General features: G+C 55.6%; 2 protein-coding genes across 2 annotated transcripts; both read left to right on the top strand.

Annotated features, from left to right (window-relative positions):
- Nucleotides 1-9727: 9727 nt before the first annotated feature.
- NCLIV_011305 (srs domain-containing protein) lies at nt 9728-10885 on the top strand (the record flags this gene model as incomplete). The annotated part of the gene is made up of 1 exon (XM_003880648.1): nt 9728-10885. One exon carries the CDS (start codon nt 9728-9730, stop codon nt 10883-10885), a length of 1158 nt encoding a protein of 385 aa, XP_003880697.1.
- Nucleotides 10886-12440: 1555 nt separating this feature from the next.
- Nucleotides 12441-23976, top strand: NCLIV_011300 (putative phosphoglycerate mutase; the record flags this gene model as incomplete). Its single annotated transcript, XM_003880647.1, has 12 exons — nt 12441-12522; nt 13888-14311; nt 14745-14933; nt 15651-15703; nt 15990-16339; nt 16921-17821; nt 18108-18308; nt 18603-20739; nt 21192-22155; nt 22595-22645; nt 23008-23358; nt 23905-23976. The coding sequence occupies 12 exons, from the start codon at nt 12441-12443 to the stop codon at nt 23974-23976; spliced, it is 5775 nt and encodes a 1924-aa protein (XP_003880696.1).
- Between the last annotated feature and the right edge of the window lie 1229 nt (nt 23977-25205).

Here is a 25205-nt window from a genome sequence, read left to right as displayed (position 1 = left end):
AGAGCAGTTGACAGTCTGAACGGAAACTTCGCTGCGAACAACTACACTGTGGCTATGGGAGTTCTTGCAAGATCACATTGGTCTTGAGCAAACGTTGCCTGCGTCTTTTTGGGGCGATGTCGGTTTGTCGGTGACGGAGAACCCTACTGGGTAGGAAAAGGCCTCGAAGGAGAAGCAAGAATGGTTGAACACTTCAGATAATGATAATTCGTGTCCCTCCATACATGCATAAAAGCGACATTTCAGTAATTCAAAAAATGCATCGTGAAGCACAAGATTACGGGAGACACGCAGGCGTCGAGGATACAGACAACGTCCAGAAGAACGGGGAAGCATACATATCTCTCTGTTTTGACAGCCAAAAGGGTATATTTTCCACAAAGAGTGGTGGCGTAGACAGATCTACATGGTGAGAATTCGTTGCTGGGCTCTTATCGCCACAACGTCGAGCAACAATGCCAGGGTGGGATCACGCACTTGCGTTGGAGACAGCACGTCCCGCATCTGCGCGGGGAGATTGCCGGTTCCTCTCTCATGCCTACTACCCTTCAGCTTTTTAACCACTGTTTTTGTGTCCCCGTTCTGTCTTTTCATAGCCTACAACCATCGAGCGGTACGCATGCACGGTGTTTGTGTTCTCGTTTCTTCTTTACCACAATTTTCCTCCCAAAGCCCCAGCCCAGGCTCTCATGCTTTCTATACGAACACTGCCCCGCTCTTGCCTGCACGAAGCGCCTGATGGCTTGCAGGTTTTTCTGCGTTCTGTCTTGTGTGTTCATGTTCCGGCACCCGTTTTATGCAAGGCGTGAGACTTTGTTGCTTTTCTCGTCCTCCCTTCAGGGGAGAGGTCACACACGCTGACCGCCGTTTGTGAGGTTATGGTCGACAGAGTTTTTCGTGGTGCCTTTCCAGTATTCAAGCATTTGTGATCATTTATGATGGCACCAATGGAGTGCACTGCAGCAATTGGACGAGCTTCACTAAACAGAACACGAGTGCTTCCCAAGATCGGTGCTATTCACGTATAAACCATGTTAAAGAACGTTTCAGATCCTAGAACACCGTTCGACCGAACTCATATCCACGGCACCACTCCTAGGACCGATCTGTAGATCCATTTTCCATTTTAATGTGTTTTATGGCGCTGGCGGGCGTTTATACGTTGTGTTGATAAAGATTGGTGCAACGCCTGGTACCCACGTGGCGAGGGGGAACTCTTGGTCATTGTGAGGGTTAATGGCGTATATCGCTCAAGACGACGGAAAGCGACTGTGGAAGAAGGCCCTTTCGTTAGCAGTACTTTTCCTTGGCAAGTACAGAAAAGGTATATGCCATACACGTGACCGAAAAGATGACTGCCCGTCTTAACAGTATGTCTTTTTCGCTCAATTACAGCGGGGAGGGTAATTTCATCGTCCTTCCCGGCAGCGCACACTTTTGTTGAGTGGGGTAAGGTCTGTTCTATGTCTGCCTCGTTTGTCAGTTCACGCCACTCCACCTCTCCTGCTCCGTCTTCTACCTCATGCTCTCCTCTGTCTTCTTCCCGTTCTGTTGTCTTTTCTTCTCATTCCTTCTACGACCTGACTTACTCTGCGCCCCCCCTGGCGCCTCCCAGAAGCCACCAGCGCCACATAACCCACGTGATCTCTTGGGAGACAGACGAAGAGGAGGAAGAAGGGCGTGAAACAGTGGAAAAATATGAAAAGGAAAAGGAGGAAGAAAGTACCAATTTGCAGGAAGGTGCAGTGGAAACGGAATCATCAGAAGGCCATTCTAACAAACGACCAACGGCCTCGCCGGTACCGTGTCGTACTGCGCAACTTGAAGCCGGCTTCACTGCATCTGTCGGACAAGAAAGAGAAAGGACTTCCCTGCCTAACTCCGCTGAACGCATGATGCAAGACGATGCACTTTGTCGCCCACGAATACAACTCCGGCGTTCTGAGACAGTACGACGGCGTCAAACAGCAACCAATCACAGGAGGAGCATCCAATCGAATGCCCTTCACCGCGAGAGGGAGGCGCACGCTCGCGACGAGTACGAAGAGCTAGTAGAGAACCTGATTTCCGCTGGACGTTTCGACGCACTGCACAGGATCCACGAAGTGGCTGTCCCGGGGAAAAAATTCGAAAAACGTGAAAAACAAAGAAGTCCGTATGAAACCTTCAAATTCAACTCCCCCTTCTGTGCGGGAGATGCAACCAGCAGACGCCGCGACTCCTCGCCACCGTTAGGGACTGCTGGCGGGGTCAACGGTCTACACTGCACAGAGAAGCAGCGAGGACAGGCGCAGAGGCAGCACGCGCCAGGTGTGGAGATGCCTGATGAAAGAGGCGAAGGAGAGGAAGACGGCAATCAGAAGACAGCAACTACCCACCACGGCGAATGCCCACGGTCCCTTCTTTGTTACTATGCTAGGAGAGAGGCGAAAGAAGCCGGCAACTTGAAAGAACCGAGAGAAATCACTCAGAAACTTCCGAGCAGTCTTGCCGAAGCGGGTTCAGCTGCGAGAGGTTACAAAAATGTTGAGCCCAAGAGACAGAAAGAACTGGAAAGAGAGACGTCCGAACATATCTGGAGAGAGCAATGCAACGAAGTGTTCACGTTCTGCAAGAAAAAGGTGGAAACTGTGTTGGAGACTGTGCGCACCGTAGGAGTGCCTCTGCAACCGACGAGGTCCTCCCAGCGCGAAACGATTACAGAGTGGCTGCAGCGTGTGGGTGCTGGATCTCTGGGAATACAAAGAGACTTGATGATGAGGTATGGAAACCTTGTCGAGGATATGCTCCAAATAGCCGCCTATACTGTGCCTGTCGAAGAGGAGGGTAAGTGCGAGGATTCACGTGTAAAGAGAAGCAATCAAGTCGCCGAGATACTCACACGAAGTCAGATGTCCTTCCCGTTGCTCAAGGGATACTCATTGGCATGTATTTGACCAGCTGTCGGTCTCGCGGGACCGCGCCTCCACTTGCTCGGCACTGAGGGCGGGGCTTCACAATTCACTTCAGATCTTCTTTACCATAACTACTTTTATGTTAGAAAGCCGCCTCTAGGTACATGAACAACGTGAACGATGCTACTGCATTATTTTTCACGCTCCCACTTTAGAGTCCAAAGGTGTGCGAGATGCCAGCGCTTTCTGCGTCACACGTCGTCTTTTCAAGCGCCATCTTCTGTCGCGACTACTTTGACAGGAGATTCGGAGCGAGATGGATGCCTGGCAACAGGAGAAAACAAAGGAAGCCGACATATGCTTCTGCTTATCCAGGCTATCTTGCAACTGTTCACGTTATACCGGTACCACCTTCTTCATCCTGGAGGTCGGGCCCCGCACAATATTGTCTGTGATGTCCTTTCACAAGTCCATGCGGACTACCGCTCCTCACTGGCGACCGAAGACGAGAATGAGTCATCCGTGCCAAGCGAAACACCACCTGTGACCTCCCCACCTCTCTACCCCGCTTGCGCCGCCTCTTCGTCCTTTTCTTCCTCAAGTTGTTCTCCTGACCAGTACCCTCCCTTGGCTCCTCTCGCTCAGCAGAGCGCAGCCAACCAGCAACGAATCCAACGCCTGCTCGTGGAGGGTTGTACGTTTGGGTTGAGAAGCCTTCGGGCGCTCCAGAGCCTTTTTGAAATCTACTTTTTCCGGTTTCAAGGAGGCAAGGAGCTGTATGCCACGAAACGCTTCTCTGTGTGCTTGTGGATTGAGGTCATCAAAGTCGTTCTCAAGATGTACATCCACAGTTCCAGTCGGCTCCGAATCTATGCAGACGACGAGACGATTTGCCGGGTTTTTGAATCCATCGGTTTGACATCGGAGGAACCGCTCGCTGACAATCATCGAATCCAAGGTAGCCGGCAGGGGCCCCCACAACCACATTTCCGAGCTCCTTTCTCTCGGTACTCTGCTGTCTCAGTGGCAAGAAGAACGAGAAGACACGTCTCTAATTTGCGTTCCGCTAAAACATTGGAAGAGGCAGAACTGCAAAGAGCGGATGACCGCCCTCATACAGAAGAGCATGAGATTTTCTTGAGAGCAGGTACAGCAGAACAGAGGGCTGAGAAAATGGAAGCAATGGGCGAAAGGTTAGAATACATCAGGATGCAAGACACTGGTCATCTGGGGACGGAAGGCCACCGGGATTTCTTGACGGACAAAAATATGGAAGGCCGGGCGCCTAGTAAGCTCCCTGACCCGGTGAAAGATGAAAATGCTCTGAACCGCAAAACTATGCACACGCCTGTTTTCCCGCTCTTCTTAGCCACGCTATTACGAGTTGCATTTACCGCTGCACGGCTCGGCGTACGAGCGGTAGTTAACGAATGGAGCAAACGAGCGCGGGCTGCAAACAGGAGAGACGACGGAGACGAAGAGAGAGAACAAAAGCAAGTATTTACTAAATCTAGTGTTGCCCAGCAGCCGAGATTAACGAAGCCCCGAAGGGACCCAATGGAAGACTATGGAACAGCCCAGGGCGAGAAGGAGAAGCGACGAGACCGCGACAGCCTTAACAAGCAGTCTTCCTTTCTGCGACTCCTCGCCGTACAAAAGAAACAGTAGGTCTTTGACGGTAACCCCGATGCAGGGTTAACAGATGGCCGAAGAACGTATTCCCGACAGTGAAACCACTGTTCGCAAGGACACACAGTGTCACTGTTCGCTGCGAAGCTCGCTTCGGCTGCAGCTCGAACCGGATACACACTGGAACGACACAAGCTACTTTGAACATGCACGCCACACAACAGAGCTTGGGAAACAAGTTTTTCATACGCAATGGACTTGGTTTTCTACACATGAGATTTAGGGGAGCTGTGATATTTGTCCACTCAGAGATTTGGACGAATTCCGGGAACAGAACCAAACGGAACTCCCTGCACGTTGAACTTAGCTGCTCGTTTCCACGTATTCTAGCAGCACTAGCGAAACCTGGTGCGCGATGTGAACAGTACTGAGTCGGCTTCTCACGAGACCGTGGAGGCGCCTCTGCCTCTTGGGCAGAGGTGGTCGAGTTGGGTGTGCGTAACGCGCGGTTGAAGTTTCTGTTTTTTGAACTGATGCCTGTATATTCTCTCCCTGCAGCCTTCTCATAGGCGAGTTCCTTTACCACTTCCGTCCCATCTTCCATCTGCTTCTTCTCCGCCGCGCCTTCCGCAAACGAGAGAGACGAAGGAAGGGAACGCCTGCAGTTTCTCTGCACGAGGGATTATGGCTTCCATGGGCTGCTGCGGTCGGTAGGTCATGCCTCGCTCCTGCTTCCATTCCAGTATCACGCGCTGGGGGAGGAGGTGACAGGGTTCGGGAAATGCAGAGTTTCAGCTTTCACAAGAGCAAACGATGATTGTTCAAGGAAGATGTCCTGAACGAAGATCAGCGACACATTTTGCACGCTCAGAACGTGGCACTCTATGCATGCCGTGCAGCTCCTGCAGATCAGCATCAGTCAGCTGCGCGCCCCAAACGAAATGCGAAATTCGTAGTATATGAGTTGCAACGTTCCCCACCCTCTGCTTTTTTGCAATTTCGTCGCTGCACTTTGTCGCAAGAATTGCGAGGGACAGGCCAATTTCATACCACCCGTGGGTGCGATAGGTTTGATATTATGTACCAACCCCTTCAAATTCGTGAACGAACGCCTGGTGTTCATGATCCCGGTGTACCTGCCCCCCTTTTTGTTATTCTGAGATCGTTTCGAGGCCTCAGTTGACTGAACGGGAAGATGCATCTCAATTGACAGCTTAGTATTTTCTCTGTCCCGTGTTTCAGAGTGTTCGTGCTCAACTGCGGAGCTCCGCTCAAGTGAAGAACAGATTCCTTTGTCTTTCTTTGTCGTGTGAAACACTGAGGAAAGATGGGTAATAGTTTTTCCGCCTGAGGCGGCAATGCACAGAATGCTTTCCTGGTTGGAGCTCGGAAGTGCATCTACCACTGGGCGGCTCTTTGCCTTTTCGTTCTGGCCAATTTCTCTTGTGCTGTGAACTCACTGCCTTCAGCGATAGATATTCTGAGTAACCACCTTATCCAGAAAGGTCTCGTCCAAGAGTGGGAACCAGACGAATCCGGACAGGGAGCAGCGGCTTTGAGGCAGCATGTTGACGCAGGCTTTCCGCTACCGACAGCCGAAGAATTTGAACAGGCGGAGCTCCAAAGCAGGTAAAGTCTCTCTCGTTAGCAAATTTCCTTTCAGAACTGAATTGTTTGCCCACGCTTCGCAAAGGAATCACCCGTCTGACTTGCTCTGCATTTCACGATGGAGCTGGGGTCGGCTTGGTCCCCGCCGCTTTCGGGACAGCGGTAGGGATCCGCCTGAGGGGACTGAAGCTGTCGTGACACCCTTTCACACTCTGGGGCCCCGGCTACACTACCCACAATATAGGGGGGCACGCAGAAATGCATTTAGATGCATGCAGATATACGTATGTCTTCTCAGAGGTATACTTCTGCTGGTAGTCTTGACGCTGGTCCATGGACGGGCACCTGCCGTGCGTGCTACCGTTGCGCGATGCTGTTTCCAGGAGGAAATGCATATATCTGGCAGCTCTACGAAGTCCGTTCTTCGATAAATTCCTTCTCAGGCCTTCTGAAGGCCTCGAAAAACTTCTCAAGTCTATTCCTTTCTTGCGGAATTTCAAGTAGGTTTCTTCCAGTTATTCCATGGGCAAGAAAGATGACAAGAGAAACTTAGTTTCCAGCTAGAGGTGGCAATATTTCATTGTGAACTGCGACATCAGAAAGGAGTTGTGTCATCTTTACGTGTATTCCCTGAAATGAGCTCCAGAGATAATACACAATGGAAATGTGCAGCATTAAAGTATGTACCGTGTAGTGCAATATCCGTACCTACGGAAACAGCTGGGAGATAAAGTACAGCAGCGATCGCGAGGAAACTATCTGCTTCTCTTTTCCTGTGGCACTGAAGAACTCATGAGGTGTATCTCCTTGTCGAGTCACAGCGCCTGATGTAGTATCCAGCACCTCTGATCATCCTGGATCCCTATGTTCGATTAAGGTCTGGGCATCTGTCTGGTACGGGAGTATCTGCCTATTGCTATAGAAAAGACAGCAATACGGATTTCCTGTTTCGTTCGAGCTGTGACTGATATGCGTACGAGACGTCGGTGCCTGAGAAAAAACGTCTAGGAAAATAATCGTCATATGGGAACACTATCCGGTCATCGATTTTCGTGCGCTTGAAGGCGGCAGAGCGACGCAAAAATCTGATCCGAAAAATCCAGTCCTCATCCATGAGCACCTTCTAAGGGTGTTTTATCCCCATGTATGAAACCAGCTCCTACAACAGGATGTTGCGGATATGAGCATTGTACTAGGAAATACCAGAAACTCCCACAAACTATTTGTACTCGAGTGGGAAAGGAACCTTCCTTGAAGTGCAACGTCTAGTCACATGCCTTCCTCTGATTTGTTGCTGCTTGTGTTTCCAGCATACTCGAGGCCTTTCTGGTGTACAGGCACCTCTACTTCACGACTTCGGGAACATAAAAACATGATTATAACGTATTAGAGAAACGTGTTCATCTCCGTTTGCATTCCATTTGTTCTGGTTCTTGGATTATCCCGCAAAGGCCAGGAACAACGACAGTCAGGCGAGATGTGGAAGTTGCAAAGGTACAATTGATACACCGTGTTCGTGAACCTTCTTGGAGCGCGTCAATACGAACAGGTTACAGACGGACGGGTCACACGTGACCTGGATTTTCGAGTGTTTTGTGGAAGTGTCGCAAGTGCAGAGACAAAGGGGGAACACAAAGGTCACTTTCTGTAAGTCACATGATACAGAGCAACCTGAGAACTGAGGAACGGGTAACTGCCAACGTCAATTTGCTCGCTACAGCACGGCGGACACGAGCTTGTCGGCAAGACCTGTGCACCGGAAAATGCGCTGAAAAAAAGAACGATTCCAAGGCTTTCACAAACTACCTTTTTCTGGGGAGTTAAAAAAGAGCGCCGAGTTTAGATGAAATATCCCGAGACAAAGCTGTGATCACAGGGAGTGGCAAAAGTGTACAACCACGGCCGTCCTTTCACTTCCCTAAAGCTCTACCCTTTCCAGAAACATCGTTGCGTAAATGTTAATCGACTTTTATTAACGTTGCGCCGTGGGGGTCTCCCGATGTTCGAAGAAAAGGTCGTAGATGGATGACAATGCTTCAGTTGTAACCACTTGCGTCCGGGTAACTAAAAGCGCAACCTAGCAATGCCCCCCCTTTCCAGAAAATGTCTATCGAACGAGCAAATGGGTGACCGTATTGATTGAATAATATTTAGATATGGGCGCAGGAATGTCAAACTCTCATGCGGATAACTGAGTGAAGTGGCGTTCCAGCCCAACCGAGCTGTCGCGCCTGGAATAGCCTGTGACCAGCGTATTGGAGAATTACGGTCGCCCGTTGCAGTCTATGCGTGCGTTACAAGCAAGTTGTAGTCATCCGGCGGCGTTCGCTTATGTGTCTGTTACTGGCAAGGTTCTGTCGCTCCCTAAATTGGCTGTCTGCTGAAGGCATTCCACTGACACTGACCTGACACAGTGAAGTGCAAACTGAGCCAGCGGCCGCCGAAATGAACTAGGTATTGCTCAACAATAGCTACACACCCGGCTGAACAAACCTTTCGTCTCTACACGTCCCTGCTGCAAACAGTATGCCCTAGAACGCCCCATGAAAACAAGAAAGCAGACAGGCTTTAACGCCAGCCCAGTTGTTCAGTTTAACACAGTGTAGGTCAGGCGCCGTGATTGACACCAGTACGCCCATTGCAATGAATCGCGCATGACACCACAAACCCTTAACCATCCGCAGAGGAACCGGGATCATCCAGCGGGCAACCCACATGAGTCAGTGGCAGTACCATGCAGGGGTTGTGTGTTGCATCTCTTCCTAGCGTCTACTTCACTCCATGCAGTGCTCCAGGGTCTTTCTGCTGCCGTTGGACACGGACCTCATCACGCATCAGAGAGTGGTAACACAGATACGATGTACAGCAGACTCCGGTTCCTCGGGTGACGGGGCTGTGAACACGAAGCATACGGATCCTCAAGAAGCGTGCACCGGATGATCACCGACGCCGTCGCTTGTGGTTGCCGAATGGTGTGCGGACGAGGTGGGCACGCATTGGCTACCTGCTAGCCCACAAGCGACAGGGAGAGGGATTCCGACCCTGGCCGCAGGATCGGTTGGCGTATGCCGGTCAGCTGCGTGGTGCGGGCATCACACGACCCCGTGTCATAAAGAAGCCGATGCCAAAGGGTCAAAGGTAGCCAGAGTTTGCGAGAGCTATTCTGTCCTATGCTACGATTGCGTTCCTCATCTACCTGACTCACCGCCTAGCGGTTTTTCTGGCACCATCGCCCGCAGCTGGTGACGTAGGACCAGCGAACTGCCGTTCCCTGTCTGTGCCTCGACGGGTGGCTGCCAGTGTGCCCACGGTGGCAAGCGGCGCTAGTTCGATCCCGCGCGCGAGTCGAACTTCTATCGCGTGGTCAACGGCTGTTGCTGTGAGATCCGGCACCGTCAAGTGAAGGAATGGCGACTCCCGTCGACTGGAAACGCCGTCACTCAATGAAAGGTGTGTCGAATAGATGTATGCCCTTCGCAAATCGAGAAAGGAGCAACGGTTATCCACTTCGTGGATGCTGATAAACAATAGTGTGTTAGATACATCACCATTTACATCGAGACGGATTGTGCGCGTCGAGTTCCCATTTCTGCGCAATGACGACATCAGTCGCAAAACTGTGGACACCGACATCAGCTGGGGCTGCACAGTTCCTCCTGGTCGTCTCTGACTATCTTTGTTTTGTTTTGGTCGTGGCCGTGCTCCACGCGGAGGCCCTTCGCCAATACGAGACGCTCAGCATCTCTGTTGGTGAAGAGCGTGAGTCTCCGTGCACAGTGAGCAACGGTGTCGCCTTGTGCGACTGCTCTACTGGAACCTCTGCATCCGCGACGAAACTGACGGCCCGGTTGTCCACCACAGTCAACACAATTCAACTCACCTGCGCAAATGCTGATGTGGGGATGCCTGATCCCATGGAATCGGATATGGTGTGTCCCGTGGATAGTCCGGACCTGTCACAGTGCAAGCCTGCAGGACGGGCGCTACAAGCACATAAAGCCGCGAACCAAGCCTTCCCAATAACCCAGCTTCTGAATGGTGCCACGGATGCTTCTCTGACGTGGCAGCAACAAAAACTTAAGAAAATCTACGCGCTCGAAATCCCGCCGAACTTGTTTCCGTTGACAGATCAACAGTTCGGCGTGGGCTGCGGGAAGAAAGGTACAAATACGTCGTGTAAAGTGAAGGTGACCGTTGCAGCGAAACCCTCTGCATCCGTAAACCAAATCGTCAGCTGCGCATACGGGGCCGACAGTAATACCGGGACCGCGCTTCAATCAGTGACGATTTCGCCGACGCATCCAAGCGTCACACTCGACTGTGGTTCTGCCGGCGTTGTGCAGCCTGAGGATCACACCACCGAGCACTGTCCAGCAGGAGCCCCGGTCCAGCATAAATGTGACCAGCCATACACATCCATCTTTAAGGATTTTCAGCCGAGCTGGTGGAGCGGTGACACTGAAACATCTCACAAAGCAACGTTAACCGTACCAAATGATAAATTCCCAGTCGACGAACAGAAGTTTGTCGTCGGGTGCAAGTCCCAGGAAACGATAAATGGGGGAGAGAGCACTGCTGGCTCGACCGTATGTAGCGTGGAAGTGACTGTCTTAGGAACAAGCGAAATGTCGAGTGGCGGAGCGAACACCCCCTCCGTGCTTGTGACTGCCGGGGTTAGCGTGGTGGCTGCATACTTTGCTTTTGCTTCTTTGGAAGCGGCGTTCCTGCAAGATTACTTCTCTGTTACGAGCTAGTTAAACGGGGAAATAGGATTTTAGGGACAGTGCTTTATGCCCAAAACAGGCAATGCACGCTTTAGGATTTTTTTGGGACAACTCTCTTTGCTGTGCTATTGCGAGAGGAGGCAACATTTTTATTATGGAGATTGATGTGGACGGTGAGTCACCAACTCCACGCGAACGTACAGCTGTCGACGCAGTGTGAGAAGTGAAGTCAGAATGCTTCGGTTGCATGACGGTGTATCTCGCAAGTTGCGAAGATGGAAGCTGACCGTGCAGTACGGTGGGAGCGTATTGGTGCCCCGCCAATTGTCTTGTGGAAATGCAGGAGCCCTTCATCGCGCTCCTCCTGTGCACAAGAGCTATACAAGCAACGGATACGGCCTTGGAATGCCCGCCACAACTGGCGGCAGAGTGTATCCGCGGCGGAGTGTATCCGCGGCAGGGCACCGTCTTTCTCTGAAGGAGCAGGGAAACTATATCCGAATGTACATGCGGGTCTGCGAGTTGTAACGCTTCGAATGAGAGAGGCCTGAATGCACGCGACGAGCATTGCTGAGTTGGCACCACAGCGAGTGAGATCTTGTCGCCTCGACCTTCCCTAAACGGGAGGGTAAACAGAACGAGTCATGTGAGCGTCGCGTAGAAGCGAGATAACGTAGTACGACGTTTCCGCGAACGCGCGTCAGGACAAGGCCACTGCTTCGTTTTTTTTTCTCATTAGGAGACTCAAGAAGCAACGCACTGCGGTGGTAAACAAGTTGAAAGACATTCGCATCTCTACGTCGTTGCGCGAGACGTTGCACAGGCGTCGAACCACATTTGTTCGGGTAAAGATATGGTGTAAAGTTGATGCAGCATGAGTAAGGAACTGGTGAGCGTTTTTAAACACATCAGTCAGTAGAGCAGGAACGGCCTTCCTCCACAATGGAAGAGAGTTTGGAGAGACAAAAAGGCATCCGAATACTCGAAACAGCAGCTCCAGGACAATTCAAGAGCTACTGAATGCGAAGGGGAGCCATGACACCACTATACATTGCCTATCTACGCTTATTTCTCTTCTGGCTTCTACCCTCCGAAAGCAACTTTCGACAACGTCACTCCATGGTCTTTCCCACTCTGGGCTAGCAGAATGAATTCAGAAACGCCCAACACTGTGACATATGACAGATTGCCGTTCGACTGTGGAAAGGAATACTTAAGAGCGGAATCTTTTGTGCGTGAAACCATCCTAAGGCTCTGTATTAAATACCAGCTGAGTAATGTCAGGAGGAGAGAAAGTGCATCTCTATATTGAGCAGAATGAAGATGCTGAGCGAGGCACCTACGACCCTGTCAAAGTGCGCGCGGAAAAAAAGCATCGGAGGGTGGAAAAGCTTTCGTTACCTACTCTTAGGCCCCTCAGATCCGGAGATAAAGTTGTTGATACAAACGGCTAGATCACTGGAGCTACAACGACGTAACAAGTACCGGTTCACCGGTTACCTCAAAGAATCCAGAAGAAGCGATTTCTTGTTTCTTGCTCCTTTCACGGGAACCATCTACGTACGGAAGTCCAAGTGACGTCAGCATGAACGTTGTCAACAAAATGTTTCAGCAAGCTGCGTCGGGCGAGGCCATCGCCTACGCCGTGGCGGTCGTTGTTGCATGCGGTAGGTAAGATTCGTGATAAGTCGTTCGTTCACTTTTTGCCTGCATGCGACTTGCACAGTTCACTGATGTGGAGAAAGCGTTGAACATTCTCTGCTCTGTAACCAGTCAGGAGCATTTTCCAAACACACACGCAACATTTCCCGTTTCTTGTTGCGCCTAGAGGCCACTTTGTGAACCTATGAGCATGTCGTATGGTAGGGCCGTCTTCTTCTCTTCTCTGTTGTGTCTTAACTCGGCCCCTGCTCGACCCCTGGAAAACAGAAGCGCTTGTTTTGTGCAAAGTACGTTCTTCCTTGAGTCCCCTGTCACTTTCCCGTCATTCTCCGCGTGTGTTTTCGCTTCTTTCTTGATTCATGACGTACCAGCGGCCTTGTCAGGAAGGTGCCTATCGCCTGCAACGGCTAAAGTTCACGTACGTGTGCTCGGAAGCGATTCGTTTTTCTTTTCCCTGCACACACACAGATCCAGAACGTTTGAAAGACCACAATGCCGAAAACGTTTCTCGGAACTACCGCCCTGTGTTGTTCATTGAGTTCGCCGGTTGTCATTTGCGGTGGACTCTCGAGTCTGAACTAGCGCCTGTTTCGAGCAGAAACGGAATTTGCCCGTGAACCCGGCGGTTTCGACTATTGATTTTGAGTCGAACTGAACAAGGCGTCACACGTCTGCAAAACGAGAGACCGGACGCTTCCCAGAAGAGTCCGCGAAGGCTTTTCTCGTGGTGACCGTTTCGAACAAGGAAACGGTGATGAGAGGAAACTGCCGTCTGATTCGAGATACTGCGCCTGATGGACGCTCGGGCGCACGCCCCGGATTCGAGAGAAAGAGCACGCGAGAGCCAGAGCACAATGTGCAATGGCCTTTCCGTCGCATCGAGTGGATTGCGCGGGGACGGCCTGATGTAGGCTGAAGGTATGTCAAGGAGGCTAGGCACGAACCTACTTTTAGCTGTCTTAAGCAGTCTAGTGGGGTGGGGAAAATGTGGGGAAGGCGAATCGCCAGGGAGAGACAGGGACTCACATCTCTGGTGTGCGGCGTCACAAGAGCTTTTGTTTCCTTCGTGGATCGCCGGCGCTACCCGGGTCCTGTTTCCCCTTCTGTGTGCTACCTCTTTGGGTTCCGTTCGACATCGCGCACATCGGTCTTCGAAGACCGTTGTTCTGCATCTTTCTTGTCTGTTTTCCTTCTGCTTCACCTTGTGTGTATGGGCCATTCGGGATGCTTGAGCGTATTCTGTCCCTTTCTGCTTTGTGCGCGTCCTCAGTCTGCGCTCTGCCTTCTTTACTCCGCTCACACAGTGGCGGGGGCGGCGTCGCTTTTGCCACGTTTAGGTGCCACGTGGTTTTGTTCCCTTTTTTTTGCAGCAACGACCTGCCTTCGTCTCGTCCTTCTCTTCCAGCCCTTCGCGTACCTTGCTTCATATCTGCGTCTTCGCCTGATCCTGCTGGCCGTCAACAGAATGTATCGGAACATGCCCGTGGACCTCGTTCTGGTCCGTCATGGCCAGTCTGAGGGGAATTTAGCTCAGCGACTCTGTCGCCAGCAGCAACAGAATCCGGGCTCTCTCTCCGGCTCAAATGATCCCTCGTCTGCTTCCGCTTCGCATTCGCGTGACAATGCAGCCACGGAACCAGGAATGGGCGTTTGGTCAAAGGAGTTCCGGGAACGGCACAATAGCCTCTACAGGCTTACCGACAAGGGGAGGATGCAGGCGGCGGTCGCGGGAAGATGGATTCGATCTCATGTGGCGACTCTGTTTGACAAATACTTCACTTCTGAATATGTCAGGTCAGTTCCAGACGAAACACCCCTTTTTGCTGTTCTCTACAAATACCTTTGGATCTTCTTCTCCGGAGCTTTTTTCTACGGCTTTGCGCAAGCGCGAGCGTCACCGCTCACAAATGAGCACAGGCACGTGCGGTCTCCTGTGCTCATCTTTCGACAAACCTCATGTCGTGCCGTTCTCCTCGTGTTTCTCCGTGGCAGGAAGTTCCCCCTGCGACTCCTCCAGGCCTCTCGGTTTTCTTGCTCAACGCTCCACAGAGTCAGCGGTGCTTTGGTCTTTCAGGCTACGTTCTGCATCTCTGCCTGTTCTCCTCTACCAGTTGTTGACCGCGGCTGCCTCATTGTGAAGTCCTCTCTGGACCGTCGCTCGCGAGGTGTCGAGCACACGCTGTGGAGGCTGCTCGCACATGCGTTTTTGCGGGCTGTATGCGCACAGAGCCATGGAGACGGCGGCAATGCTGTCGCTTCCGTCGGCCCGGTGGGCCACAGAGATGTACCTTCGCGAGCGCGACCGAGGAATTCTGGCCAACAAGCCTCACCACGAGAGACACGAACAACACCCCGAAGAAATGCGGCGGAAAGAGCGAGACGCCTTCTATTGGCAAGTATGGCACGCCAGCTGTCCGTGAACCGGCGACGTAGTGGGGCGAGATGCTGTGGGACGGTCCCCTCACCGCTGCGGGCCTATTCATCTATGCATACGTATCGGGTGCAAAGCGCCACACGCATGCTTACATCTAGAACTAGACTCATTCACAGAAAAACACTGCCTGGCTCAATATATATATATATATATATATAAATAGATATATATAGATATATGCATATGTAGATATACATTAGTATACACGTATACATGCCACCCAAGGCGGGCATTGTCGCACTGTCTCCAAGCGGTCGAAAGGGGCGTGCTCAAGACATTCCGACGCGCTGCCCTGAGGCTGCATTGGCGGCTTCCTGAACCGGAAAGTGGTGATCTTGGTAGTTGCTGTTTGTGTCGGCACTGCCCTCTTTGGCGTGCGTCAGCTAGCAGACACACTCGCCTCGCTCCTTTCGCAAGCCGCGCCTCTGTTCGAGTTCACCGAGGCTGTTGCCACGAGTCGCTTTTCCACATGGTTTCGAGCCTCGACGTTTTTTCGTAGGGCCGTTTCCACTGAGTCCGTCCGCGACGGTCAACAGTGCCGCAGTTGCGTTGCTCTGTGTTATTGTACCTCTTTTTTTCTCTTTTTTGCAGCCATCGGGGGGGGAATCAATCGCGAATTTGTGTCTCCGGGTAGACCGCGTTATGGAGAACCTCTGCGAGTCGTGCTCAGGTTCGTTTTTGCTCCTTTTTCTTTTCCAGCTGGAGGATCGTGCTCTTCACGACAGCTGAGTGTGCCTGGGGAACTGTCGCAGGTCAGTGCTCCGCTCTACGGACCCCGTGATGCTGCTTCGCCACGTGTTGGTGAACGCGATTGAGCTAGGAATGACAGTTCGCGGGCACCCTCTGGACCTCTGACGTATACAGAGACGCCGAGCGTCTGGTTTTAGTGAACGCTAGAACCACCTACGGGTTTGAATTTCTGAACGGTTGGCAAGACAGCGATTGGTGGACCGATCGCCGTTTTGGACTCGCTTCGCTGGACTCGAGACACGCTGTTCAGGCTCCTGGCTGAGTGTGTGTTTCTCCCGTCTTCTGTAGGCTTACGGGTCATCATTGTATGCCACGGGGGTGTGATAAAGTCGTTCCGGGCGCTGATCGAGCGCGTGCGCCCAACCGAGAGCCGCGCCGCCATCTCGTCCAGCGGGGCTGGGCCCGGCGGGGCAGGCGCGGCGGGCGGCGGCGGCGGGTCCACGACGGCCAGGGGACAGCTGGAGAAGATCCACAACTGCCAGATTGTGTGGTATAGCCGGAGAGATCCGCGAACGGGCTCGATCAGCTCCAAGTACAACTGGGTCAAAAGCGTGTGCCCGTGGAACATGAACCTCAGCAGCAATCAGTGGAGGGAGATACGCCGCCACGTGTATAGCAACGAGGAACTGCTGCGCTCAGTAAGCCGTCCACAGCACACCGCTGGCCTTTGCGAGGCCTGCCGATAGGATGACGAGAAACAACGGACGTGGGTCTGGGTACTCCGCACTGACACCCTTTCTTTTCTCCTACCAGGCCTCTCTCCTGCGCCTTCGAGAGTGACGAAAGAGAGACAGAGCAAACCTGAGAATCCGTGACGAGGATGGGGCGCGAAGGATTCGGGACTCGCTCGGCCGGTTTCACGAATCGTGGCAAGCGCTCATTGCTGTCAAAGGGGCAGAGCGGCAGCACTGCTAGAAACGCGTGTTCGATGAATCGCCGTCTTTTTCGGACCGGTGTGCTGACGACTGTGGAGCTTGCCGCCTCGGTGGCTGTCTCTGATCGTTATAGCCCGGGCCCCAGGGGTCGTCTCGCCTGTGGTTTTTGTAGACGTGTCGCCGTCGATTTTCCGTGTTTCCCCTGCGTGGTACGTCGGCGTCTGATCGTTCGTATCAGCCCCGCGTCTTTTTCGCTTGCCTCCTTCCTTTTCTTTTTTCGCTTTTTCCCCCCATTTCGCGTCACGACCCCGCCGCGTCTCGAGTGATCTCTCTCGATGTCTCAGGTTCACCAGGTGCCCCAGCTGGTGAATCGAAGCCTGGAAGAACTGGATGCCCCGTTCCAGTCCCTCGCCCTCATGCCGTCTCCGGGGCTCCGCACGACGCGCCCCGACGGCGCCCCGTCCCTGCTGGCGGTCGCGGCGGCCGCCGCGGCTGCGGCCAGTGCGCCTCTAGGGGCGTCTCCGCGTCACGCCGCGAGTGCCTACGGGCCTGCCTCGCCTCCGGGACACATCCAGCAGGCCTCCCCGCCCCGGCTCCAAAGCGACTTGCCTACGCCGTCGGGGCAGGAGGAAGAGCCTGGGGCTGAAAACGCCGCCGTGGTAGCGGAAGACTTTGAGGAGTTGCTTTCCGACGACAGCGAATGCAGCGACAGCGACGTGGACGCCCTTCTCGCCCAGCCGCCGTCTCTCGTGCTGCACGGGGAATCCACGCCACCCTCTCCTAGGGACGAAGAGGCTCCTGCGTCTCTGCCACGCGCTTCGGAGGAAGAAGCCGATGAAGAGCTCGAGGACGAGGAGGCTGAGGAAACACACCGGGACGACGCGGTTTGCGTTGAACGGGAGAAAAGCGACAGTGGCAGGCCCGCGGGAGAGGAGCGTCCGTCCACGAAGGCGACCGGCTCGTCCACGCTCAGGTCCGGCCCGCTCGCGGCGTCTCCTGCAGACGTCTCTGATGCGAGTCGTCGCCCCAGGTTCCTAGCGGCGCCTGCGTCCGGAACTGTCCACAGCGCCCGGACGGCCAGGACGGGGCCAGGCCAAGCGCCAGAGAGAGAGCACGACGGACAGGAGAGATTGAGGATCTCGACAGTCCCCAGGGGGAAACGCGAGGCTGGAGGTGGAGACCCGGACTCGACGGCCGCGTCGCCCCACAGCGGCGGGAAATACGACGCAGACAGAGATGGACAACGTGAGTTCCGGCGTCGGTGGATGCCGTCTTTCGGCTAACCAGGAGCCGGCCCTGGGCACACGCAGAGAGGGGTTTATACTTGGCTTTGTTCATGCGGCCGCTCGCGGGGGAAGTCTCCGTGTATTATGCCCGAGATGAGTTCTGCGAGCCTCCGGGCGCTTTTACGGTTACGCGCCTGGGTGTGATCATGAACGTGGGAAGGAGCGGAGCGAGTCGAGGGGCGATCCCAGCCCTGTGATCGATGAGGCGTTGTTTCGTGTTCGGTTCGTTCTCTCTCTGTTTGCAGCCGGTACACCTCGAAGTCCGTTGTCCACTCGGCGTCTCGCAGCGCCGTCCCTCCGCCGTCTCCGAAACCCCTTGCACGCATCGGCTGGCCTTTCGACATCAGAAGAGCTACTCGATCGCGTCGCCGCTGCAGGCAACGCGGTTGGCCTTTCGTCTCCACACTTGCCAACGTTGTCCCTTAGGGACGGTGCTCTCCATTCAGGTCCGTCCGGCGCTTCGTCTCTTCCCATCTATTTGTCTGTGAGCGAAGAGACGGAGACCGACGGCGGACGCGTTGCCCCCGGATCGTCCACTTCGCTCCACCATTCTCCCGAGGGCTGTGCCACGTGCCGCAGTTTGTCGCTCGAGATGCCGGGCCCCACAAGCAGGCGATACAGCGCAACTGACGTTCGGAGACTCTTCGAAGGCGCGCATGCAGAGAGGAGTCGGGCGCGGGGGTGGAGTGACGTACCCCTAACGACTGCTCTGCGCCCGTCGCCATGTTGTGTTTCGGCAGCTTCGCCCCAGATGGCGTCATGCGCTGCCCAGAGGGACAGGGCTAGCGGGACCGCCCAGTTCGCCGCCACCCGCGCTGGAGCCCAAAGCCGGCAAGAAACAGACAGACGGCCCGGCCGTCTTCTCGCTCTCGCGGAAGGCGCTGAGCGCACGACGCTCCCGCCTTCGCCCAGCCTGCAGCCGCGGGCAGAGGGGTTGCACGGAGGCGCTGACGAGGCCACACTCGCTTTTGAAGAGCACCAGACGCTCCGGCGCCCCGAGAGGCGGCGAGGCCCGCTGCGGCCGCCAGACCACGCACCCGCTCCTCCGCAGGCTGCTGCGAGCCTTTCTGGTACCCTGGCCTTGTCAGCGCAGAGGCAGCTTGGGCTCGCTGACCGCCCGTCCTCACCAGTTGGGGTGGAGGAGGCCGATCCGACCTGCTGCGTCGACGGCCTCGGTGAGAGGACAGCTGGGGGAGAAGGCGCTGAGGGTTGCGACCGCTGCAGCGATCCACTCGTTGCTTCCCTTCTGGCGTCTCCTGAACGTCGCCGGCTTGGTGCACTCTCCGCCAGCGACCGTCAGTTGGCCCAAGACGAGGGCGTCCGGGGATCAGCTGTGGCAAGAAAGATCGGCGGCGACGGGGAAGGCCCGCCGTCCCTCGTCGCGCCAAAGAACGCAGGCGAGTCGTCTACCGGCCCTGCGCGACGACAAGGCTCTCCAGAGATCTTGTCTTCAGCCGCCGACGGGCGGGAGTCCCGGGCGGCGCGCTCTGGCCTTTCTGTCCTCGCTCCGGTTCCTCCCTCGCCCAGTGTCCAGTCAGGTGCCCAGCCGCAGGGCCCTCCAGCGACGCGCGGGGCGCCGCCAGCGGCCAGTGGTCTGCCTAACGGGGACACGAGTGTCTCTGCTCTCCCTGGGAAGGCCTGCGTCCCGCCGCTGCGTGGGGCATCTGGACGCGGCGCCTCGACACCGCCGTCAGCAGACCGCAGCCGGAGAGAACAGCAAGCTGCTGGTCGCGTCATCGACTCTGGCGGCGAACCTAAACGCGCGAAGGGGCAGTTGACCCCCGGTGCGGACTCTTTAAATGACGTGGAAGCTGGCGGCGCCCCAGTCCCGTGGGGAGGCGCGTGCGTGCCGACGCCTGCACGGTTTGCGCGGAGTGGGCCTGGGGCGACTGGAAACGGGCTGTCCGCCTCGTTTCCGTGGCGCGCTTCCGAAGGTCTCCGTCAACTTCTCCTTCTCCAACAAAACCAGCTCCTTCTCCACAGACAACAGGAGACGCTCCGCGCGACGAGCGGGTTTCCGAGCGCGGCCGCCGGCGGCGCGACCCTGGAGGCCTCGTCTCCCCAAGCTGGCGTGTCGGCCTCGTCTGGCCTTCCTTCAGTCGGCACCCCCCCGCCTTCCCGCGGGGGCGAAGGCAGCGCTGCGCCCAGTGTGGCGACGGGGGGAGCGCCGCCGCTGGCGGGGTCTGGTGCACATCCGGGCGCGTTCTCTGGCGGGAGTCTTCGGGAGTTTGCACACGTCCAGCACCAGATCCTCCAACACCTGCAAAACCAGCAGTTCTTGCAACTCCAGCTGCAACAGCTTCTTGTGGCGGCTGTGCTGCCGAGCGTCCAGGCGGGACTTGTGAACGGGCCGTACGACCCAGCCTGCCCGCCGGGGCCTCCCCTGTTGTCCGCTTTCGGCGTTTCGGCGCTTTCTCGCGACTTTGGGGGCTTCGGTGACATGCCTGCGCACGCGGCCCTGTCTCTGCGGGACCCGGTGTGCGCCCGGACCTCAGACCCAGGCTGTCGGCTCGGCTTCGGGGCGCACTCGAGCGACTCCTTCGCGAAGGACCAGCGAACGAATCCCTACCTGCAGCGGAACGCAGACGGGGCGGACATCGTGAACATCCCACCTCTCCCTGTCCCCTTTCCCCCGTACGGAAATAACTCAAACACGACCACGCCAACTGCGGGGAGAGGACCCCCCAGCGGCGCGCAGGCGCTCTACACGCCCTCGAAAAGTTCTCGGAGCTCTGGGGCCTGCCCCGGCGCCGCACGCGAGGGCCAGGCCGGTGGAGAAAGCGACTCGGTGGGAGTCGGCGGCTCGCCGCGTCTGGGAGGCTACGCGACAATGGGGAGCGCGATCGTATTCGAGCAGAACCTTTTAGATTCGATCGGGTGAGTTTCGAACGTGAACCCGTCTCAAAGAATCCGGAAGAACCCACGGATCCCGCGCACAACCCAAGGCGCTACCAGAGCCATGGGAAGGCGAACTAGCCGTTCTTCTCGCAGAAGGTACCGCGAGGAAGCGGTAACGCGGTCCTTTGCGGCTAGACGTCCCTGCCGTCGACTGCGCGAAGCAGACGTGAAACTCGCTCGTCACTGATCCACTGGAATGGCGGGTGAAGTGTGCGAACAGCCTCGACTCACCAGCTTTGTTCGTGATATTTTCCTATCGCTCGTTCGCCGGGGTAGCCGTTGGCCAGAGGGCAGTTCCGAGTCGCAGTGCGTCGCCGTCTTCTGACCATGTTGCTACGCGATTGTGCATTTCGGCCCGCGTTTCACGCACTGCCTTTCCTTCTGTCTCTGCTGCGATCATTCCCGTCTGTTTCTGGTCCCTCTGTCCTCAGCTTTTCGCGGGATATTCACCGGATTGTGTCTCACGAACGGGACCGGGTGGTTGACGAGTATCAGCGCTTTCTGGCGGCTCAGACGCAGCGCCAGCAAGGCAACCTCGCGGGGAGTTCTTTGGAAGATGCGACGGGCCTTTCTTCACCCCGCAGCGCCTCTCCCGTTTGGCCGTGCGCCGTCTCGGGTTACGTGATGACCTCCGACGAGCCTCTGCTTCCCTTGCCTTCTGCGTCGCGTTCTCGCCCCGAGAGCCGCATGCTTATCGCGGGGTGCACGGGGTCGGAAGAGACGGACTTGCGGCTTCAACACGCACATAGTGCAGAACGGATAGATGCGAGCGGCCCAGCGGGGGCGGCGGAACCCGGCCCGGGGGCGAGGCCATCCGAGGCCGACTATCAGCGGCCTGGAAGTGGTCTGGTTGCCTCTCAGACCAGTTCAGCTTCAGTCTCAGCGGCTTCGAAGCGGACCTCGTCGTGCCAGGAGTCTGAACGAAGGACTGTCCATTTTTTGGAGAAACGGACGTCAGAAACTGCGACCGCTAGTTGGGGTCCAGAAGGCCATCCGGGCGCGGGGAGTGGGCGCGGGCCACGGTCGCGCGCTTCAGGCGCCGACGAGGGAGCCGGCAGGAGGGCCGGGACCGAACCGGCGACGCCGGAGGCTTCAAGAGTCGAGTTAGGTGCCGATTTGGGAGGCGTCGGAGAGAAAGTAGCGGCGGGGACAGCTGGGGATCCGGAGAATGGAGGGGTTCAAGGTAACGGAGGGAAGACGGCCCTTTTTGAACCCGTGGACGGACGGAGGGACCCGCGAGCCGCCAAAAGAAAAACGGATGAGGGACACATGCACGGGCAAACTGCGGATTCAGCCGACGTGTCTAGGAAGGAGATCCTCGCGGCGGCGGCCTCGCGGAGAGACGCAGGACCGCTAGGGAGTTCAAGCGAAACGCTCGCTCCGTCAGTTAGTGGGGTAAGTTGACAGTCCTCGGCAACTCGGCGTGCCATTCCGAGAACGGAGAGCAGCAGGACGACAGAGGCGGTCGCCGGGGCAGCTCAAATATCCAAAAGCGGGGCCTAGCAAAGCGATGAAATGAGAAGACAAGGAACGCAGCCCTCTGTGTGTGGGGGGTAACTGGGATAATTTGCGTGAAGTGGAGTAGATCCCCCGCCTAGCTAGCACCGGGAGGGGATGTGTTCAGAAGTGTTTCGAACCAAGGCGCGAAGAATAAAGGTTTCGACAGCACAAGGGGGGTTGGCGTACGGCGGGATGATCCGTGTCGCGAAGCAGTCGAGGAGGGTCTGCGGAAGGTCTGGAGCCCAATGGTTGACGTGTCGTCAGCGCACCGAGAAAGGATCCCTCTTCTCGGGTGTCCCCCGGGTCGGTTTTCCTTTTTTCACTGCTGTGGCAGTCGAGTGGGTGGGAGAAGCTGGTGTCGACTGCACGTCGGGAACAGGACAAGGTAAGCCACTCACACCCTAGCTGTTTCGAATTCGCGTCTCGCAGTTGCCCACTCGTGGTTCAAATTCCGGTCCGGAGGAGCTTACACGCTTTCTGTGGACGGTCCAGAGGCGAGGGGGGACTGTCCGCGAGAGGCCGACGTGGGGCTGGCGAAAGGGCGACCGGCTGCGTAGCTTGCCCAACCCACCAACGCGTCCACGCGCGTTTGTTCAACTCCACGACGGCCCCGAGGACAGTGTGTGGTGCGCTCTTCTCGAGTGTTTCTACGCACACCACGGTAGCTGCTTCGCGTTCCTCGGCGTGACTGTTTGTGGGCATGAAAAGGACGCACACAGTTCCCATCTGTCTGCTCTGTGGTTTCAGGGTGTCTCTGCCTGTCCTTCTTCTGTAAGCGACGGAGGTTCGTCCGTGGCTAGTACCACACGTGCGGCGACGGCCGCGGGTGCAAAGTTAGCTTCTGCGCAGGCGTGTAGTTCTCTGACCTCTTCTCTCCGTGGCTTCCGTCCCGCGGATTCCCAGGCTGCGGACCCAGAGGATGTGGCGGGGAACGGCGTCGAGGGACATGCGGTGGTGGAGACGGCGGAGACAGCGGAAGTAGCAACGCAGAAAGAAACGGTGGACTCCGGTTCAGAGGGTGAATCGGAGCGAGACCGGGGACAAGCGAGAGGCGCAGAGGAAGAAGACGCTGATGATGAATGCCCACGCGGCCACGAGGTAAAAAAAAGTGGCGTGTGAGGCAGGCGAAATGCTCTTCCTCAGCCCGATTTTGTACTCCACGTTAATCGCTCCTTACCCTCTGATGCGTGAAGATGCCCAAGGCACCACGCGGTGTTCATGGAGTGACTTTCATTTAAGGATGCGCACAGACAAATGGAACTCAGCCGGCAGTTCTCTACGGCCGTAGTATGCCGACTTTAATTTTAGATCTTCGGCTAAGTAGGAAAACTTCACTTGCACAGCTGTTTCAGGTAGAGGACGTGCTAATGACCATTTGCAATGCCCACGATGCCTTTCCCCCAGGCTTGTCGCCTGCGTCGTGCGGCCGTCGTGGCAGGGAGAGAACTCAGTCTGGCGTGCAATCGGGGACTCGTACACGTCAACTGAATCCGGGGAACGCGAGATGGAGACACCGGAGTTGAACTGTGAAAAGGGACCAAGGATGCGTGTCTCTCGTCGGATCGTGAGGTTCATTGTTGGTCCAGTTTTCCCTGTGTGGATAGCAACCGTCGCCTCTGCTGACCTGTCTGTCTGTCTCCGTAGGACGAGCTGAAGGAGGACTGGGACTCTGCAGATTCTGACCAAGACTGCGGAGTGCAGAGGCAGGCACGATAGCGACATGGAGTTGAAAAGGCGCAAGCGAGTGCATCCGTCGGGCGGCCGCGCGGGCCCTGACACGAATGATGGGACCTAGGGAGAAAAATGTGTTGACTTGTGGGGCTGTCTTGTGTTCAAACTCCGGCGTCGAATCCCCTGGTAACTACAGGTTCACTTGGTGGTATTAAATGTGTGCTTCTGGTAAGAAACGTTCTCTCACAAACATCTATGGGTGTAACGACGCACAAAGTCTACCGTTGTGTCAAGGTCTGAGTCCGGCGGTTCCGTATGGGCCTGGCGCCTTGCGTGGCATCCTCGCGTGGCTTTCAGTGTCTACGTTTTCGACAGTGTGTTGCTTTCACAGCAACCTATCAATGCAGGTACCGTTGTTTGGAAATAGTCTCCTTTCTCCTTCGATTTGGGATTTTCGAGACGCCCGAATGGGATCGACTCATGAAAGGGTAGGAAAGGTCGTGAATGTGAGCGCTCGGTTTGGTTTTTGCAAGGCTTTTTCCCGCTACCGAGAACTGAGAGTCGGCGACACATCCTTTTTCCAAAGCTGACAAGAGTTGGACCGCTTCCCAGTAAAACAGAACTTTTTCGCTCATGTGGTAATCCATAGACGTGCAATCTCCCTGGTACTTTGCTGGAGTACGGCGAGGGATAGTCATGTCACAGTGCCAAGAGCGTCAGCCGCTGGGCCTTTCCTTCTACCGAGCCTATTTTTTTGCCGCCGAGACTCGCCCGCGAATCCAGTTTTTTAATCCCGGAGACAAGCACCACGCAGGAGGCACCCGTCCTCCGCATACGGAGAAGAAGCATCTAGCAGGAGATGTGATCTCGCTAAGAGTTTGCTCTGAGCAAAAAAGAGCGCTTTACGCTATAGCGGGTGAGAGGGAATGTGAAGAGGTCCCGTCGAGCAGAGAGACACAAAAAGACAGACCGTCCCGCGACGGAAAATGCCCTGACCAAGCGGGAGATGCCGTGGACGAAACAGGGGGAGAGCGACGCAAAATTTGCGTGGACTGGGTGAGGCGCGGTTGGGTGCGCGTTCTTTTGCACATTTTCTGTGGAGGGTCTATACGAAGCGCCTCCGCTGGCGTTTTTATGGCGTTTTTTTTCAGTGAATCTCACGACGCCAGCAACAGCGTTGGTGACCACCTCTGTTAGCGGCCATACTTCACTCCCTTCTTTGTTTTTTGTCTTCCCAACGACTCACGCTTCAGCACTAGCCAAAGACAGGTGCA

Source organism: Neospora caninum, chromosome IV (genome assembly GCF_000208865.1).
Source record: "Neospora caninum Liverpool complete genome, chromosome IV".
Taxonomy (NCBI): Eukaryota; Apicomplexa; class Conoidasida; order Eucoccidiorida; family Sarcocystidae; genus Neospora; species Neospora caninum.
Note: the sequence above shows the minus strand (reverse complement) of the source record. Positions and strands in the feature narration are given on the sequence as shown.